This window comes from Mirounga angustirostris, unplaced genomic scaffold (assembly GCF_029215605.1).
Source record: "Mirounga angustirostris isolate CCGP_5_RB_7025 unplaced genomic scaffold, mMirAng1.0.hap1 SCAF_2, whole genome shotgun sequence".
Taxonomy (NCBI): Eukaryota; Metazoa; Chordata; class Mammalia; order Carnivora; family Phocidae; genus Mirounga; species Mirounga angustirostris.
The window spans coordinates 104,566,584-104,587,079 of record NW_026991710.1 but is presented as its reverse complement, the minus strand read 5'-3'; the positions used below and the strand labels follow the sequence as shown (position 1 = coordinate 104,587,079).

The window sequence follows — 20,496 nt, the reverse complement described above, 5'->3', positions numbered from 1 at the left end:
AAAGTCTTTTGTCATTTATAGACAGTTTTTTCATTCTGATACTTTGGCAAAAGTGCTTCATCTTCAAGAAGACTCATGGAAAGTACTCCAAAATACAGGTTTCTGATAACTTTAAAACAAAAACAAAACAAAACTGAATGGGGTAAGAATTTTCGGAGCTAATGAAAAAGCTGGATTCAAGTAGAACAAGTATTAATTACATCAGACTAAAGGAACTAAGGAGGATGATTATAATTCTGCATGACTTTTGTTTAAAACATTGCTGGTTTTTAATGTTTTATCAGATATAAGAAACATTTTTTTTTCTTTTTGTTTCTTTTTCTCTTTTTGCTATGGCTTATAGAAGATTGGTAAAGTATACCTTTGTGAACAAAGATAAAGCATTTTCTTTTTCTCCCTACCTGATCCCTCCAGAATTCAGAAACTATTTTTTCTGGCAATATAGTTGTTTCATGGCAATATAGTTATTTGCACAAATTAAATGAGAATCTATTTTCCTTTAACAGGACACAATTGGAAATAGTGGTTATATTACCAAGGCTTAACTGGAATGTCATATTTAAGAGAGATGTGTATAGATTCACATATGATCAAACAGTTTTAAGGAACTGAGGTTGACTTTATGGAGCCAAAAAAAAAAAAAAAAAGCCCTTTGGAAAAACTGGCCTGGGATCTTGCTTCTAAGGATACAGCAAAGTTCTTAAAAACCTTTTATGGTCAGTCACTACTTCTGTTGCACTTATGTAAATAATCATAAATAATGCACTTTTGTAAATAATGCAAACAAATTCGTTTTACTACAATTATCTTTTTAAAATGGTACTAACTGTAGAAAGAAAAATTATGTTTGCACCTTTCTAGATATTAGATTCTAAACTTGTTGTCTTTGAGGTTTTGTTACATACTTATAAATTGGACTAGATCCTGAATTCTAGCTTTCTCAAATATCTGGCTACATCTCACCAAAGTACCATTTCCAACTTTCTCTCACCCTTCTGATTTGGAATTGCTAAGAACAAAGACTTCCCTTCAATCTCCTTGGAAAGGACTGTACCAGGTCCTGCTCACTACTCAGATGGCAGCCAAACTCCAGGGACTTGTGGGTAAACATCTCACAGTTAAAGAAAACTCCTCTTGACATCTGGTCTTGTACAAATGCTGGAAACCTCCAAGTCAAATTGACTAGAAAGAGAAGTAGCTGACATCAAGGTAAATAGCTTCTTCCCAAGATGCCAGATCAAGACTTCACACTCTAACTAAACATAAAACCCTCTCTTTCCTTTACTCTGGCATTGGCCTGGAAAGATAATGCCATCACCAGTATCTCCCACACCATTGCTAAGGGAGGGAGGCTTTGCCTCTCAGACCGCTGGATTTGTCATTAAAACTCCTATCCGTCCATTAACAGTACCACCTTATCAAGAATGGTTTATACCCCTACAGGGTTTGTTTTTTGTTTTTTGTTTTTTGTTTTTTGTTTTTTCCTGTGGTGGTTATCATTCTCCTTGGACCCATGAATGCCTAAATAGCTGGTGCATAGCCAGGCAATGCCTCTTAGGTTATCTAACTGTGTCCCTAACTTTCCACAAACAAAGACACCTCACTGGTCGACTCCCCTAGATTTACATTGTTGAGTTAGAAAGGAATTACCAGAAGGAATTAATGATTTAGGATTCACTTCCTTTGGCAGGGCCTTACTTCTCTGGTTGGGAGTAAATATAAATGAGGCTATGATTAGAAGCCTCTCCTTAACTCTTGAAAGTACTGCACAGTCTGCAAAAACAATAGCCACCCAACAAAAATCCTTAGACTCACTAGACAAAGTTGGTCCCTTGAATATTTTTTAGCTGAGTGATAAGGTATCTGTGCTGTGGCCAACATCATCCGCTGCACCTGGATTAACACTTTTGTGGAAATTGAAACTCAGTTTAATGAGATCACTGAGCAGGCCACTTAGCTTAAAAAGGTGACTCCTTCAGCAGGGTCTTTCCTTGATTTACCTAATTTCGATTGATTTGGTTTGGGGGACCAGGCTAAGAAGTACATTCCAAACGTTGGGAATTATCCTGCTTATAATGATCATAGTAATCTCCCTGGAACATTGTATTCTCTGAAAGGTTTTAAATGCATGTTTGCTGCTGCTAGTCACCAAGCAAATGATCTCTCTAAGACTGGAACATCAGAAAAGAAATGAAGAGAATGACCAGCTTAAAAACTGTAAACCTGAAGTTGTGGGCTATGAATATCACAGAGATTAAGCAAAAAAAAAAAAAAAAAAAAAAAAAAAAAAAAAAAAGTCATGACCTATGAATGCCACACAGAAGATTGGCAAAAGCTGTACAAATGACTGAGTGGTAGCTGTGAGTGGTGCTAATGCCTTAAATATGTATCATATTTCACAGTTAAACTGAGAGTCCAATCAAAAGGGAGGAATTGGTAAAAAGGAGACAGAAATCCCCAAATGGAGTCACTTATGCTAAATCTCATGTCAACTAACCAAGATGTAATTCTTATTTAATTGCAATTTCAGACCCCCCACCCCTCCAGAAATGTAACCTTCAACCAGTCAACATGGAATTACCTGGTCAGCACTAGTGAGATAATCCACCCTGTTCCCCTTAGGAAGGTGACCTTGCCTGAAAGAATGCATTCTTTGCTAATAAATTCCTTTTCCCATCCCCTTTTAGCCTTTAAAAAATTTTCCATTTCTAGAGCTTGGCGGAGCTCTTTTCTTATTGCTAGATGGGATGCTGCCTGATTCATGAATCATCAAATAAAGCCAATTTAATTTTTAGTTTTACTTAGCTGGGTTTTTGTTGTTTTACACTTTATAAAATTGAGTCGAAGATACTAAACTTAAAACACCAAAATTTTTAATAGAAAACTATAAGTATCTAAATATCTATGCTTTATTTTGTTTACTTTTCCTTAGATTTTGTCAAAATTTAATTAAGTCCTTACATTTATGTGTTAGCTATTAGCTGTTAAAATTCACCTGCTTTTTTTTATTTATTTACCTTTTAAAGTTAAAGAAATAAATTCATGAAGATCTTACTCAAAGACCAAAAGTTTTCAGATGCTTCTGAAATTTAATTGAGGGCAAAAAAATTAAATCCTCTGATGTGTGTTGGGCTTAGTAGCTTAAGGTGAAAGGAGATATTGGTGTCAGGGAAAGTTATCCCTCTTTCCATAATTCCTTAACATGAATTAATTCCTTTACCTAGCAAGTAGGAGAAAAGAGGCAATGGGCTTTTTTCACAGGAAAAATATAAATTACAAATTATATAAGTTGTTAGTCATTTAGAGCACTGTGATTAAATAGCTAAATTTGAAATATAGAGAAATCTAAATTGTGCCCCCAAATTTTACATTCACCACTAGACAAGAAATTTCTGTTTCTTTTTTTTAAGATGTACTTATTTATTTGAGGCGGGGGTGGGGGTGAGGAGAAGCAGAGGACAAGGGAGAGAGAATCTCAAGCAGACTCTGCACTGAGCATGGACCCCAATGTGGGGCTTGATCTCACAACCCTAAGATCATGACCTGGGCCAAAACCGAGTCAGAAGCCAATGATAAAGGCATAAAAAATATGGTTATATCTGTAGATATTTTTTAATTATTTGAGAAATTAAACTAATTTGACTAAGAAATCTAAAATGCAACCAGCAATTAACTGAACAGTGAATTGCTGATCAAAGGAAAATTACCTCTTGATAGTCTCTATCTTAGCCTCTTATATCACATTTCAACAATTGACATTCTTTGGAAAAGAGCATTCAATGCTTAACCTTAATTATTGGGTACTAAAAGTGGTCAACATACAGTAGAAATTTGATAGATCACTGGAATATTAGGTTTCAAAACAAATTCAGGCTCTGAGTTACCTCATCAGCATCCATCGCTGTCAGTTGCATAATCTTAGAGCCATCTCCAATGTTCTCCTCCACAGTAAGATCCAGCATGTCTGTTGGAAATACTGGTGGATTGTCATTGATATCCTGAAGTGTTATTTCAACCTACGAGGAGAGAAAGAAACAACACATGAATGCCCCACATGCCTGCAAGGTACCAGTGAAAACATATACCAGGAGTCCACTGGTTAACTAGACCTTCAAAAAAGAATCAGAACCTTTATATAACATCCAAATAACAGGAAATATCCTAAAGAAAGCTGTGAAATCTTTATAAAAAGGGCGCCTGGGTGGCTCAGTTGGTTAAGCAACTGCCTTCGGCTCAGGTCATGATCCTGGAGTCCCGGGATCGAGTCCCGCATCGGGCTCCCTGCTCAGCAGAGAGTCTGCTTCTCCCTCTGACCCTCCTCCCTCTCATGCTCTCTCTCATTCTCTCTCTCGCAAAAAAAAAAAAAAAATCTTTATAAAAATATAAAAATTCAAGTAAAAATCATTTGATTTGTTGATGGTAACTGAGTTTACAGGGTTGCCTTGGAGTTTATACAAGAAAAGGAGCACAGATCAACTGTTGATTTAATCCCCAGATTTGTGCACCACTGCAGAACTGCCCAGACTTAGGACCCTGTGCCATTCAACCATGAAATGTCAGCCGACACACAAATGAGGAGGTGTAGAATTTCTTCCTGAAATGTTTACATATTAGCAACGTCTGGGAGAAATAAAGAAGTTCACATTTCGTTTGAAGAAACGCTCAGCGTTTTCCCCTTTAACATCAACTCCCAACCCATGGGGGGAAATACACGCATCTTTTTTTCTTTCTATTTCCCCTTCTATCAGCACTTCTTATTGTGACTAAAGCAAAGCATTCATTCCTTTCAAAGGTACTGTTTATGTAGATTGCAAATATTAACAGCTTTGTTTGAAAGATTAGTCAGAGTTGTTTGTTTCTCTGACTAAGAAAAACTGTTTAGAAGGAAGGGTTTGTGAAGTCTAAAGAAGAACTTCAAACCGTGTGTTTTCTCTTTTGAGCTAGGTGCTAAAAGCTGTATATCTGATAAGAAAAGGGAAGACAGCTGCTAATAAAACTATAAGTTTCCCCAGTTGGGTCACAAAATTAAGTCATGGAGAGAAAAGTCCATCCAGCCATTTAGCTAGGATATAACCAAGACATTTTTCTCGTGAGATGAAATGTCATATTTTATAGTTAAACTATAAAAACTCCATCAGATCTAAGAGCAATGCAGACGAATATGAGGAAAGAGAAGAGAAGAGAGCAAAAGAATTCTGATTTCTTCTTTTCCGGAAAGAGGTGGAGATGGGGTAGAGGGGGAAGCAAGAGGTAGGACTGTCATTATTCTCTGACCGGGAATGAACGAGAACGATAGCAGAGCTAGACTAATAAATAGATGAGCAAATGATAAAAAGAAAAACTCAGAAACCAATATATAAAATTAAGTACTAAAGAACTATGATACCTCTAATTCCACCTTTTAATAGGAGAGGTTTAATCACAACAAATGGCTCAAATTAGTCCAGACAGGCAGTGCCAAGCAGTTGGTAATGTGCCACCTCTAGTTTGGGCTCACATCATTCTCTAAGTCACTTCCTTTAAGAAAAGGTCCACAGTATCTCCAACGCAGCCAATGTCCAACTGCCTTGTCTGGTTGTAAATAACGTGGGTTATTTCAAATTAGAAAAACTGAAATTCAGGTTCTGGCTCCCCGACTTATTAGCTGGGTAAACTTGAGCACTTCATTTATCTTGGCCTTAGTCTCCTCATCTTAAAATCGAGATAATACTATGTGTCTTAGAGCATTTTCTGAAGACTAGACTTTGATGATGCCAGCAAAATGCTTAGCCCAGAGGGAAGTGTTTGATAAAACGTTAATCTTGGTTTTGAATTTGTGAGCACAGACCTAGGAGTTCCTTAGAGCTAGAGAGAGACTTTGAGAAAATGATTTAATAAATCAGAATTCCAGGCCCTACAACCCAAAGTCAAAATTATAATTTATTGTTCATCTCTGGAACATAGTTCCAAAACTTCATAGTTTTCATGTAGGAAGAGTTTTGACATACATAAATACACATGTATGTATTTCAAAAGCCTGAAAAATATGGATTTAAGAATCAATGAACAGATGGTCATCCAAAAATATAATCATTAATGTTCTTTAGAAATTAATAATTATCTTCATATTATATGTGTCTGAACTTTCATATATGTGTGCACAGTCCTTAAAATACAGTAGAAAAATAAATGAAGAATAAGAGATAACTGATAGAAATACCTCATAACTCAACTCTGACATTTTAGCTTAATAGATTTTTTTTTCAATTCTAAATTATCTTTCATCCCTAATTTTATGACTTGGTCCAACTGGAAACTAACATGCCAACCTTGTGTGTGTGTGTGGGAGAGAGAGAGAGAGAAAGAGAGAAAGATATTTTCTAAGTGTATTTGTGAATGTGAATATAGGAGTGTGTGTATTTGTCTAAGTGTATATGGGTGTGTATGCATGTGTGTGTTTAAGGAAGAACACTAAATTGAGAATAAGGATAATCTATATTGGCACCAATTAAATATGACATCAAAGATGCATCAGGGAAGAGTACCATGCACTAGAAACATGCTGGGTATTCCAGAAAGCTACCTCATTATAAATGGTGAGTTCATGAATTGAACAAATCTCTTCTATATTTGAATAGTTATAGCAAAATAACTAATATACATGCTAGACATAGTTTTAGGTTATATGTGTGTGTGTACATACATATATATACATACACACACACATTTTAAAAAGTCCTCAAAGGAGCCCTATGAGGAAAAACAATTATTTTCCCATTAGAGAAACTAGTTATCAAAGGTAAAGAGGTTAAGTAATTGGTCAATGACACAGAGCTAGAAAATAAGTTTTCTCTACTGCCATGCAAACCTGTCTCTCTCATGTGTAGGTGTGTATGTTCAATAAACACAATGAATCATATTTGAAAAGTATGTCACAACTATATGTACATATTATTTCTGTCTGGAAACTGAATCACTCACATATGAACTAACTAGCCATATAATCTTGGGTCAGTCAATAAATCTTTCTCTGTCAGAACTTAAGAAAAAAAAAAAATTGGGACGCCTGGGTGGCTCGGTCAGTTAAGTGTCTGCCTTCTGCTCAGGTCATGATCCCTCGGTCCCGGGATCGAGTACCACATGGGGCTCCTTGCTCAGCAGGGAGCCTGCTTCTCCCTCTGCCTGCCGCTCCCCCTGTTTGTGCTCTCTCCCTCTCTCTCTGATAAATAAATAAATAAATAAATAAATAAATAAATAAATAAATAAATAAAATCTTTTAAAAAAAGAATTTAAGAAAAAATAAAGACTGTTCTATTGATCCCTAGATACAGCTCTAGAAGTCTTTGATCGTGTATGCTCTATGATATTTTGGCCAACTTCATCATTTCAGGTGTAGAAAGAGCTTTCCTATTTTATTTTATTTTATTTTATTTATTTTAAGATTTTATTTATTTGAGAGAGAGAGTGAGAGAGAGCATGAGCTGGGGGAGAGGCAAATGGAGAGGGAGTGGCAGACTCCCCACTGAGCAGGGAGCCTGATGCGGGGCTCGATCCCAGGACCCTGGGATCATGACCTGAGCTGAAGGCAGATGCTTAACCAACTGAGACACCCAGGTGCCCCTGAGCTTTCCTATTTTATTAGAAAGAATAAATTTAGTTTAATATTAATGAGTCCAAAACTAAACATTTATGAATGTATCTATAGTCAACGAATTATAAAAACAGATCTAGAACATTTCATCATTGCATCTGATATATGCAAAGGTTATTTTTTTTGGATACCACATGCCATTCATTTAATAAGTCAGGCTATCCTTTTTCCTAAAATCAGTGTCAGCTTACCAATTAAAAAGTTAAGAACTTCCCATTCCTTTCTTGGGGGGCAGAAATCTGGATATTTCTCTTAATTGCCCAGTATATCTTTTGTATTCCACAATTCCTCAGATACCCCTAAAAAGTTTTTAGCATGGTTTTTCTCAGTTCTCCCAATAGCTTGGGGTAATGAATTATATAGAAAAGGAGATATGAACTCCTTAGCACAGGTAGGTGTCATCCTGCAATCCCTTCACTTCTCCTGATCCCCTGTGCCATGTTTCTACCTACCAAGAATTTCAGGACTACAGATCCTGTTTGTGATGAGATTGTCACTGATTTCAGTATTTATTCATTCAGTATTTTAGAATCTATCACACAACAGGCATATGTTAGTCACTAAAAATACAGAAGAAAATAAGACAGTTCACACCCCTTGCAGGAAAGAAGTGGAGCTTGATAATAGAAATATTGACATCTCAGTCCCAAAAAGTTTATCTCCCACACCATGGATAGTTCTCTGGATTGCCTTGTCTCTTGCCCTTACCAGCTACCACCCTTCTGATGACTCCAGACCCTAACCTGTGCTTGGCTCACTCTTGGATCTGCCACTACCCTAAAAGCCTTATTCCATTACGATGCCTTCTCTGGACTAAGATTTGATATGAATTGTTTGAAATGTTATCATATAAAACACAGGAATCAAACATTAAAAGTTTAGAAAAGATATCTGGAAACAAGAATTAAGACTTTATAATTTTTAAAGACTTCTTTCTATACAAACAAGATCACTTTCATAATACAGACAATGGCTATTAGTAGTTTATTTTAAAATTCCAAGATTTTAAAATAGTCTACGATATTGTTCCTAAGCCAAAAAAAGTATATGTAGAAAAATACACTCCATTCTCTAAAAATACAAACCAAAACTACTGAACAGCTAATCTTTTAGTGCTAACATTGTTACTTCAGGGTTTTACATTATCTTTACAGTTGTTTAGACCTGAAATAAAATAATTGTTTTTAAATATTCATTTTGCAAAATTAAAATAAAATAAAATAATCATTTTGCAAATTAAAATAAATAAAATCACATTTTGAACTCAGAAACTTCCCTTCACAAGTGGCTGTATTTAAAATCAAAATAAAACAGAAACTGCCAACAGCTTCCATAATTTAAATCCAGGGGGCATTTTCAAGGTATCTATTCTGAAAGTTTGTGAGAATTTACCTTTAAAGATTAAAGAAACATTATACCACGAAGATAAGGCACTTGCATATTTTATGCCTGCCTATCAAATGTTGACCTTTGTGCTTAGATAGCTGGCCTTCAGAAACATATGTGGTTTCACCTGCTACAATTACAAGGGCAGTTGGTAACTTTGTGGTTGACTTATTCATAACAAAACATCAGCTGCAGCTAATGGTTGAGCCATAGGTATTGTCCACTGCCACCACCTCTGTCACCATTTAAAGACTTTTAGAATAATGACTTTCTTTGCTGAGACACCTGATCCTAGTCAGTGAAACCTGGTAAATGAATGATTATATTTAGAAACAAAAACATGACTGAGATTAAGGGGGCTAATGACCAATTAATTTAAAAACAGGCTGTCTTTTGGTAGTTTGATAAAGGTAAAAGTTAAAAAAAAATACGGTTTTAAGTATTGTCACCAAACTTCTTTATGCTGAAGGAAGAGTCCTTGATATTCAGCCTGCTGAGTAATTAAATAGATATTTAAAAACAAAAAAATTTACTATTTACAAACCGGGTAAATAGTTGTTATGAAATGAGTACAAAGCTTTCATCTTAATTTTTTTCTGTAATATGCAGTCTTATCATTTTATTTTGTAGTGCTTAAGAAGGATATTATATCTTGGAGATTTATTTTTAATTTTTAAGTGAATAAATCAGCATACAACTGCATAATCAATAAGTAATCATTAATTAGCAATATCAATTATCAATTATCATTCATACATGTAGCTATAACTATAAAACATGGCATTTCACTGATTTAAATTGATATTACGAAGATAATATGTTACAGTCAAGGTTAAGGAATTGACTAAAATATCAAGGTCCATTATGAACTGATACCCCAGCTAATAAATCAGTAATTTCATTGTGGTCACTAGATCAACCACAATTAAAAACATATTCTTAAATTCATAACCTTTCTGCAGGCTAAATAAAGTGGTCCTTAGTGAATAAGGATGAACACATATCTAAAACATATTTTTTAATTCAAAACCTCCCTACAAACTACATAAAATGGTTCTTAAGAAATAAGAATGAAAAACAATATATTTTTTTTCCTTTGGGGAAACTGTAGAGTTTATAGTACACTAAAAGTTCAGAAACCCATTTATTTGCAAGTAGATGTATTAAAATTTTAGAGGAGTTTTAAATATCAAGTCTATCTCCTTTATTTTACAGAAAATCAAAACTAAGGCATTGAAATGTCAAGTGATTTATCTAAGAAAAACAATGGTAAGCCTCCTAACTCAAGCGCAGTGATTTTTCCAGAGACCTGTGTGTAGAAAAAGCCAGAGCCAGAGTGCAAGCTGAATATCTTAGACCAAAGCATCTGTGCATGAAGACAATGAGCTTTCAAACAAAATATGCATTTGATATCGATAAGAAAATGACTTTGAAGATATTAAAATTTGATTGTCTACTCTACAAATACTATTTCACCTACATTTTTTTTTCATTTTTAAGTTTCTTCATATTTACAATAGGGGAAAATAATCTGTGAAGGTTTGTTTTATCAATGCCACCGAAAACTCAATCATTGAGCAGGAAGGTGGTGGGTATATATTACAAGTAAGGAAACTAGATAAATTCTCTGTAGATATCAATAAAAGTTACCGCTTTTTAAAATGTCTACAAAGGGGCGCCTGGGTGGCTCAGTTGGTTAAGTGACTGCCTTTGGCTCAGGTCATGATCCTGGAGTCCCGGGATCGAGTCCCATATCGGGCTCCCTGCTGAGCGGGGAGTCTGCTTCTCCCTCTGACCCTCCCCTCTCTCATGTGCTCTCTCTCATTCTCTCTCTCAAATAAATAAATAAAATCTTTAAAAAATAAAATAAAATAAAATGTCTACAAAGAATTTGTTTCTTTTTCTTGAAAGATGCAATCATAAATATTCATTTTCAGAAATGACTAAAATCTAAATGATTGGTGAGATAGACATAATCTACACAAAACTCTAAAATAGTAAAAGATGCATCAAGACCCATAGTACTTGATTAGTTGCTTTTTTAGTGGCAAAAATACATTATTGTCTTTTTATTTTTGTGGAACTGACACCCCAAATTAAGTTCCTTAAGTAACTCAAGAACCAATCCAAATCCTATTGATTTCCTAGCTTTGCCTCTCATGCCATCATGTGTAAATTTTATGATATGAAATCCTATTGGATGATAATTCAATAACTTCATACTCAGAATGATAACTTAAAAGAGCTTCAGACAAACATGCATGTTGTGTTCAGAAAATCTCCCACTTGGGAGACTGGAATATAAGATTTAATCAACGCCCATCATGACTTCAGAAACAGCTACACTATCAGGGAAATCCAAATCAAAACCTCAATGAGATACCACCTCACACCAGTCAGAATGGCTAAAATTAACAAGTCAGGAAACGACAGATGTTGGCGGGGATGCGGAGAAAGGGGAACCCTCCTACACTGTTGGTGGGAATGCAAGCTGGTGCAGCCACTCTGGAAAACAGTATGGAGGTTCCTCAAAAAGTTGAAAATAGAGCTACCATATGACCCAGCAATTGCACTACTGGGTATTTACCCCAAAGATACAAAAGTAGGGATCCGAAGGGCTACGTGCACCCCAATGTTTATAGCAGCAATGTCCACAATAGCCAAACTGTGGAAAGAGCCAAGATGTCCATCGACAGATGAATGGATAAAGAAGATGTGGTATATATATACAATGGAATATTATGCAGCCATCAAAAAGAATGAGATCTTGCCATTTGCAACGACGTGGATGGAACTGGAGGGTATTATGTTGAGTGAAATAAGTCAAACAGAGAAAGACATGTATCATATGATCTCACTGATATGAGGAATTCTTAATCACAGGAAACAAACTGAGTGTTGTTGGAGTGGGGGGTGGGGTGGGAGGGATGGGGTGACTGGGTGATAGACACTGGGGAGGGTATGTGCTCGGGTAAGCGCTGTGAATTGTGCAAGACTGTTGAATCTCAGATCTGTACCTCTGAAACAAATAATGCAATATATGTTAAGAAAAAAAAAGAAGAAGGGGGTAGCGGGAGGGAGGGAATGAAGCGGGGGAAATCGGAGGGGTAGACGAACCATGAGAGACGATGGACTCTGAGAAACAAACAGGGTTCTAGAGGGGAGGGGGGTGGGAGGATGGGTTAGCCTGGTGGTGGGTATTGAGGAGGGCACATTCTGCATGGAGCACTGGGTGTTATGCACAAACAATGAATCATGGAACACTTCATCTAAAACTAATGATGTAATGTATGGGGATTAACATAAGAATAAAAAAAAAAAAAGAAACAGCTACACTAAATACCACACAAATCATGAGTAAACCTGAAGTAATAACTAAGCTCATTCAAATGCGCATGACCCTTCATAGGTCATTATGATGTCACTCAAATAGCACTCTACTAAATGATGCCCTGGTTTATACTGTGTAGGTGCTACTGAAATTCACTGGGGGGGGGAAGTTTAATCTTACACTCAAAACAACTTTTATTCATCAGAGTGAAACAAGATGCTGAGACCTCCCACTTCATTTTCTGTATGCAGGCTCAAGTGAGGACTTGAAGTTGAAAGGAAATTAACCAAGCTGAAATCCCCGCTATGATCAGTACACCCATCACGCCGGGCCTGTCACTTCCTTTGACCCTGAAAAGGAAAACTCCACCTTTCCTGCCTGAGAGGAGACTGTGTGCGGAGTAGCAGCTTACCCTCAGTGCAGTGAGGGGCTCGGTGCTGGGGGACAGCTTGTTATCACCGCATCAGGGTGGTGTGTAAAAAGGAACATTCTGGGACTGGATATGAAATTTGAGACTCGAGCACAATATTCATTAAAGAAAAACATCAGGATAAAAATATCAAAACCATGGCTCAAGTAAATAATCAAATTTATATTTTAAATGTTTGGCAATAGTTTCACATGTTCACTCTTCAATTGAAGCCAACTACTACAGGATTCATTTAATTTAGTGAGATTGACACATTTTACATGCTATATAGGCTTCCAATAACAAAGTTTTATTTAGCAAATTTATGTCAAAGCCTATATATACTAAGATTACATAGCAGAAGTTCTAATTAAATTTCAGCAGAAAGTTTGACATTCTATGTTCGTTTTCTTACCGAACTAACCACATAATTTCACTTGATAGAACACACACACACACACACACATACATATATATACACTCTTTTTCAACATTTCAAGTTGAGAGCTAAATTCAGTCATTAGGAAAGAGAAAATTCAATACGTACTTGTACTATCATTTATGTGTTTAAACTCTTAAGTACTTTCGTTTCTTAGCAATAATAAATAAAAAGCTGTATTGCCATGAAAGGATGGTGCCAGGGTTTGCATAGTTCCTTTAATTTTGTTCTTCATTTCTTTCCCTATTTTGGGTGACCACTGGGAATTGTGCTGCCATGAGTCTGGGCGAAATGTTTCACTACATCCAGAACACTTCATCATGTTGCAGAGCCAAACTCTATTATGGTTTGCAACTGACTCATATTTTAGTTATGAGAAGGCCCTAGCAAAGAACAGTTTACATTTAAAAGTCCTAAATGTCAAGAATGTAATGTTTGGACTATGTAGGTATGCAAGGTCTAATCATATTCTGTGAACAATGTTTTTAGGTGGTTACTTATTTATAATGTATAACCTACCTAATTCAGAAGAGTATGTGGTAGCTGTATTAATAGTACACTCTCTCATCCTAATGGTATTTCTGAACTTTTGAAACTGAAATCTTCAAAGAGAAGGGAGAAATCAGACTTTGGAGAAAAGACCTATGATCCCATGCTATGAAAGACAGACAGGGGCTAGGTGGGACCTATTAAGGAAAACCGACAGAGCCTCCACCACTGTATTTGTACGTGAACCAGAAACTCTTGCGGACACAGGTCTGTTGCAGGTTCAAACTCTACTGAAAGTTTCAGAGATCACCAGAAAATAAATCTATGTATTTAGGTATAGTTTTTCTTTAGAATGATGAAAAAAAAAAAAGAAACCTGAACGATTATTGCATTGTACTAGAAGATGAGCACTAACATGTTATCTGATATATACTAACTACTATTTTACTCTATTGTTTTACAGAATACACTTTAGTAAAACAAACATGATATAATGATAACATTTGAGGAAATGACACTTAATTTGGGAATTATAATACTCCTCTTTTTGGAATTTTAGGCTAGCAAATATTTTGTCATTTTAAACTTTATACCTCAATTTTAAGTTATGTGTATATTTAGATACCTGTGCATTTATTTCACACAAATTTGTACTTTTTCTATTCCAAATGTTCTGGAATATGAGGAAAGAAGGAAGCATGCACATTTCAGATTCTTTTTAGTTTAATTTTAAAAGCAAAATAAAAATAAACATAGTGAATTTTAAAACAAAACATATTTCTCATATAAGCTACATGTATGTAACTGTGACCAATTATATTTCTCAAACAAAAGCAATTACATTAATCTCTCATCACTAAAACTCTTCTAGCAGTGAGCAGCATATGTTCCTGGGATTTCAATGCATTTCTAACTAGGAAAGAAATCTGTATGAGTAACAGGCAGGCTTGGAGAGTAGCCAGAAATGACAAGAATGGCTAGAAGCGCGGACAAGACATAGTTAACTCCATTCTTGAAACAGAATGCTTTCCATAACTCGCTAAATGTGTGGTGACATAATAGAAAGTTAGTTTTGTTGTGCTTTCAATATTGTTCAAATTAGAACCAAATAAGGATTTCTTTTAAGGCAGAGGCAATCATGTGTATCCACTTCATCTTTTCCTGAAATCAATACTGCATAATTTCAGAATTTTAACAGATTCTTAAGGACGCCCAAAAGTAAATGCAGAATAAAAGATCAGGTTAAAATATGTGTGGTTGAATATGAAACTTACAGAAATTTTTATACTATTCTTCAAAACAAACACCCTGCAAAAGCATCCTGTAGTACACTTTTCAATAGATGTTAATCTGAATGTGGTAGACAAATATCAAAAGGAAAATGTAGTATAAAACAAACAAATAAAAATATTCCATCCTTTTATTTCTTCACTTTTCACTTTTGTTTTTGTCCAGTAGATACGGTATTTTATAAAATATATAATACTTCTATTCAGGCTGCTGAAAAAATAGAAAAGTAGTTTGATTTATATTAAAGTTACAAGTTGTGGCCGACTGAATCACTGACCCTGATTCTTCACCCCTCTCTATAAGCAACTTCATAAAGTTCACCCCTGATTTTTCAGTCCTCTCTATAAGCAACTTCACAGTTCCTCCCACTAAAAGTGGGCTTTCTCTCTCTATCTCTTGACATTGGACTCATCCATGATGACCAACTGTTTTGGTCAATGGGATATTTACAAATATGACTCAAGTGGGGACTTGAAATATGCTTGCTCTCTTGTACCTCTGTCATGGTCACTAGAACAATATGTCCCTGCTAGTCCACTCGTATCAGAAGGAAAACAGCAAATATTGAGTTGACAAGCCTCAGCTAAGAGACTTGTAGAGTCTGAAGCAGAGCCCCCAGTTGAGCCCAGCCTAGATCAGCCGGACTGTAGCCTACCTGCAGGTGTACAAGAAAGATGTGTATTCCTGTAGGCCTTTGAGATTTTTGTGGCTTGTTATTATGCAACATTATTGTGTCAACAGTTAACAAATACACAAGTCATGACAATGGATTCATTAATTGACTATTTTACTCAATCTTCATTTGTAAATAACAGATTACTATTTTATTTAAAAGGCAAAAAAAGATAAAAGATTATATGTACTAGTATCTGTGATATACCTTATAATGTGTGATATGTTTTATTGCCATGAATCTATTAATAAATTTTCCTAACCTGTAGAACTTCCCATTCTCATTTCACATGCCATACCCCTATCTTTTAGAAGGGCAACTCAAAACAAGATGTGACCTTCAAGTCCCCCCCCACCCAAACCAAAGACTGGGGGAGGAAGGTAGGACTACTTGACCCAAGAGGAGCAAATTATGACTGGGTTGAGTCAATCAGATTGCCTTTCTTAAGCATAGAAAATTATGAAAAAAATGGGAACCCTGTAAGAGAACAATAATGACAGAATTACAATAAGAGAATGCAGTCCCCATGAATATATACACTCCATCTTTAGTGGCTTTCTAGTACCCACATTAGACTTGGCTACACTCTGTTTTTAATGGGCATTAAAGAGGGCATGTGATGTGAAGAACATTGGGTGTTAAACACTAAATCAAAAACTAATGAGGTACTATATGTTGGTTAATTGAATTTAAATAAAAAACAATATACTCTTTTTTTTTTAAATGGAATTGTTGCAATGTCAAAATAATCCCTCTGCTCAATTTCACTTTGCACATTAGTCTTCAATGTGGGAGAAATTTCTATTACTTGACATAAATGATATAAAATTTTGACTTACAGCCAATCTATTTTAGTTTAGTTGCTTATTAGTATATTCACTACACTTCCTTAAAGATTTTAAACAACTATCTCAAACTATAAGATTAAAACCCCATTTTAGAGGGGCGCCTGGTGGCTCAGATGGTTGGGCATCTGTCTTTGGCTCAGGTCATGATCGTCAGGTTCTGGGATCTTCAGGTCCTGGGATCGAGCCCTGCATCTGGCTCCCTGCTCAGCAGGGAGCCTCCTTTCCCCTCTCCCTCTGCCTCTCCCCCTGCTCATACTCACTCTGTCTCTCTCTCCAATGAATAAATAAAATCTAAAAAAAAAAAAAAACATTTTAGAGCTGTGTGGGGTTATTTTTTTACTTCAAAACTATAACAATTTTAATTTATTTGAAACAGCATTAGCTCATCAATAAATAGGAATGAATGTAGTTTTTGTTTGATGGGAAATATAACATATATCTTCTGAAAATCTTGAACTCCCTGCCAAAACAAAAATTTTTTTACAGTGCACTATGCTTTAATTATATTTAGAAATCCTATTTCAATGAACTCAGACTGCTTCTCTTCTTAGCTCTGATGGCAATGTTTAGTTTCCACCATAGTGTCTGTCATACAAGAGGCACTTAATATATGTTTATTCAATGACTTAAAAGCCAATATGCTCATTACCCTGATACAAAAACGAGATAAAGACTCTACTGAATAAGACGACCACAGGCCAATATCCCTAAGAATGTAGATGCAAAAATCTTCAACCGAATCCAACAATACATTAAAAAAAAAATCACTCACCATGATCAAATGGGATTTACTCCTGGGTTGCAATGGTGATTCAATATTCACAAATTGGTCAATGTTATAGATCACATCAATAAGAGAAAGGATAAGAACCATATGATCATTTCAATAGATGCAGAAAAACCCTCAACAGAGTAGGTTTAGAGAGAACATAGTTCAATATAATACAGGCTATATATGAAAAACCCACAGCTAACATCATCCTTAATGGGGAAAAACTGAGAGCTTTTCCCCTAACATCAGAAATAAGACAACGTTGTGCACTCTCTTCACTTTTATTCAACATAGTACTGGAAGCCCTAGCCACAGCTATTAGACAACAAAAAGAAATAAAAAGGATCCAAATCTGGGGCGCCTGGGTGTCTCAGTTGGTTAAACGACTGCCTTCGGCTCAGGTCATGATCCTGGAGTCCCGGAATCGAGTCCCGCATCGGGCTCTCTGCTCAGCAAAGGGGTCTGCTTCGCCCTCTGACCCTCTTCCCTCTCGTGCTCTCTGTCTCTCATTCCCTCTCTCTCAAATAAATAAATAAAATCTTTAAAAAAAAAGGATCCAAATCAATAAGAAAGAAGTAAAACTTTCACTATTTGCAGATGATATGATACTATATATGGAAAACCCGAAAGACTCCACTGCTAGAACAGATAAATGAATTCATTCAAGTCACAGGAAGAAAATCAAGATACAGAAACCTGTTGCATTTCTATATACCAATAATGAAGCAGCAGAAAGAGGAATTAAGAAAACAATACAATTTACAACTGCACCCAAAATAATAAGATACCTAGGAATAAACATAATCAAAGAGGTGAAAGACTTGTATTATGAAAACTATAAAACACTGATGAAAGAAATGCAAGATGACACAAAGAAATGGAAAGGCATTCCATGCTCATGGATTGCAAGAACAAATATTGTTAAAATGTCTATACTACTCAAAGCAATCTACACATTTAATGCCATCCGTATCAAAATACCAACAGCATTTTTCACAGAACTAGAACAAAAATCCTAAAATGTGTATGAACCACAAAAGACCTCAAACAGCCTAGCAATCTTGAAAAAGAAAAGCAAAACTGGAGGCATCACAATTCTGAACTTCAAGTTATATTACAATGCTATAGTAATCAAAACAGTATGGTACTGGCACAAAAAACAGATACATAGATCAATCGAACAGAATAGAAAACTAAGAAATAAATATACAACTATATAGTCAATTAATTTTCGACAAAGCTATTAAGAATATCCAATGGGAAAAAGACAGTCTCTACAACAAATAGTGTTAGAAAAACTGGACAGCAACATGCAAAAGAAAGAAACTGGACCACTTTCTTAACACCATTCATAACACAAAAAATAAATTCAAAATGGATTAAAGACTCCTGAAACCATAAAAATCTTAGAAAAGAACACAGGCAGTAACTTCTTTGACATCAGCACTAGCAACTTTTTTCTCGATACGTCCCCTGAGGCAAGGGAAACAAAAGCAAAAATAAGCTATTGGCATGACATCAAAATAAAAAGTTTCTGCACAATGAAGGGAAGAGTCAACAAAACTAAAAAGCAACCTATTGAATGGGAGAAGATATTTACAAATAACATATCCAATAAAGGGTTAGTATCTAAAATATATAAAGAACTTATATATTCAACACCTAAAAAACAACCCAATTAAAAAATGGAAAGAAGACATGAACAGACATTTCTCCAAAGAAGACATACATATGGCCAACAGACACTTGAAAATAATTTCATCATTACTTGCCATCAGGGAAATGCAAATCAAAACTACAGTGAGATATCACCTCGCACCTATCAGAATGGCTAAAATCAGCAACACAAGAAACAACAAGTGTTGGCAAGGATGTGGAGAAAAAGGAACTCTTGTTCACTGTTGATGGGAATGTGAACTGGTGTAGCCACTGTGGGAAACAGTATGGAGGTTCCTCAAACAGTTAAAAATAGAACTACCCTATGATCTGGCAATTGCAGTACTGGGTATTTACCCAAAGAATACAAAAACACCAAATAAAAGGATACAAGCACCTCTGTGTTTATAGCAGCATTAATTTACAATAGCCAAAATATGGAAGCAGCCCAAGTGCTCACTGACTGATGAATGGATAGAAAGGATATGAGATATATTGAGATATATATATATATATATATATATATATATATATATATATATATATCACATCTCTATCTATATATCTAGATATAGATCAGATCTTCTTTATCTATCCATATCTTGTCTATCTATATATATCTTCTCTCTCTCTCTAGACACACACACACACACACACACATTCAATGGAATATTATTCAGCCATAAAAAGAATGAAATCTTGCCATTTGCAATGACATGGATGGAACTAGAGAGTATAATGTTAAGCAAAATAAGTCAGTCAGAGCAAGACAAATACCACATAATTTCACTCATATGTGCAATTTAAGAAACAAAACAAAAAATCATAGGGGAGAGAGAGAGGGAAATCAAGAAAAAGACTCTTAATTATAGAGAACAACTGGTGGTTATCAGAGGGGAGGGGCTGGGAGGATGGATTAAATAGGTGATGGGGATTAAGGAGTGCACTTGTCATGATGAGCACTGGGTGTTGTATGGAAGTGTTGAATCACTATATTGTACACCTGAAACTTATAAAATACTGTATGTTAACGAACTGGAATTTAAATAAAAACTTTAAAAAAATATGAAATGTAAAAAAATAAGCCAACATGCTCATTGCAGAAGCATATTTTGTTCTTACATACACACAAATGAAGAGAATGGTGTTTTATTTTTTTAAATATTTTATTTATTTGACAGAGAGAGAGAGCACAAGCAGGGGGAGCGGCAGGCAGAGGGAGAAGCAGGCTCCCCGCTGAGCAGGGAGCCCGATGTGGGGCTCAATCCCAGGACCCTGGGATCATGACCTGAGCTGAAGGCAGATGGTTAACCCACTGAGCCACCCAGGTGCCCCAAATATGGTGTTTTATATGTAAAATTAAGAGCAGGGATGAACCATCAACTATCACAATAATATCAAATAATGAAAATCTAAGAATGATCTCCTGATGACTATGAAAATAACTAATTAACAGAAGGAAAATTTATTAAATTTCAAGAATAAAGAAATAAATGACAAATTAAATTAAAAAGATGTTTCAGTACAGAAGGCTATTTGTCTTCTATTTTTCATTGCCAAAGCCAAGTGACCA

The 20,496-nt window shown here is 35.5% G+C and overlaps 1 protein-coding gene across 2 annotated transcripts in view; it reads right to left on the bottom strand.

Annotated features, from left to right (window-relative positions):
- Positions 1-20,496, bottom strand: part of FAT4 (FAT atypical cadherin 4) — a 176,773-nt gene that overhangs the window by 95,279 nt on the left and 60,998 nt on the right. For both annotated transcript variants that reach the window (XM_045880480.3, XM_064585034.1), the window contains one exon: positions 3,885-4,016. In XM_045880480.3, the coding sequence (XP_045736436.2) occupies positions 3,885-4,016 (132 nt within the window). The remainder of the gene's footprint in view (positions 1-3,884; positions 4,017-20,496) is intronic.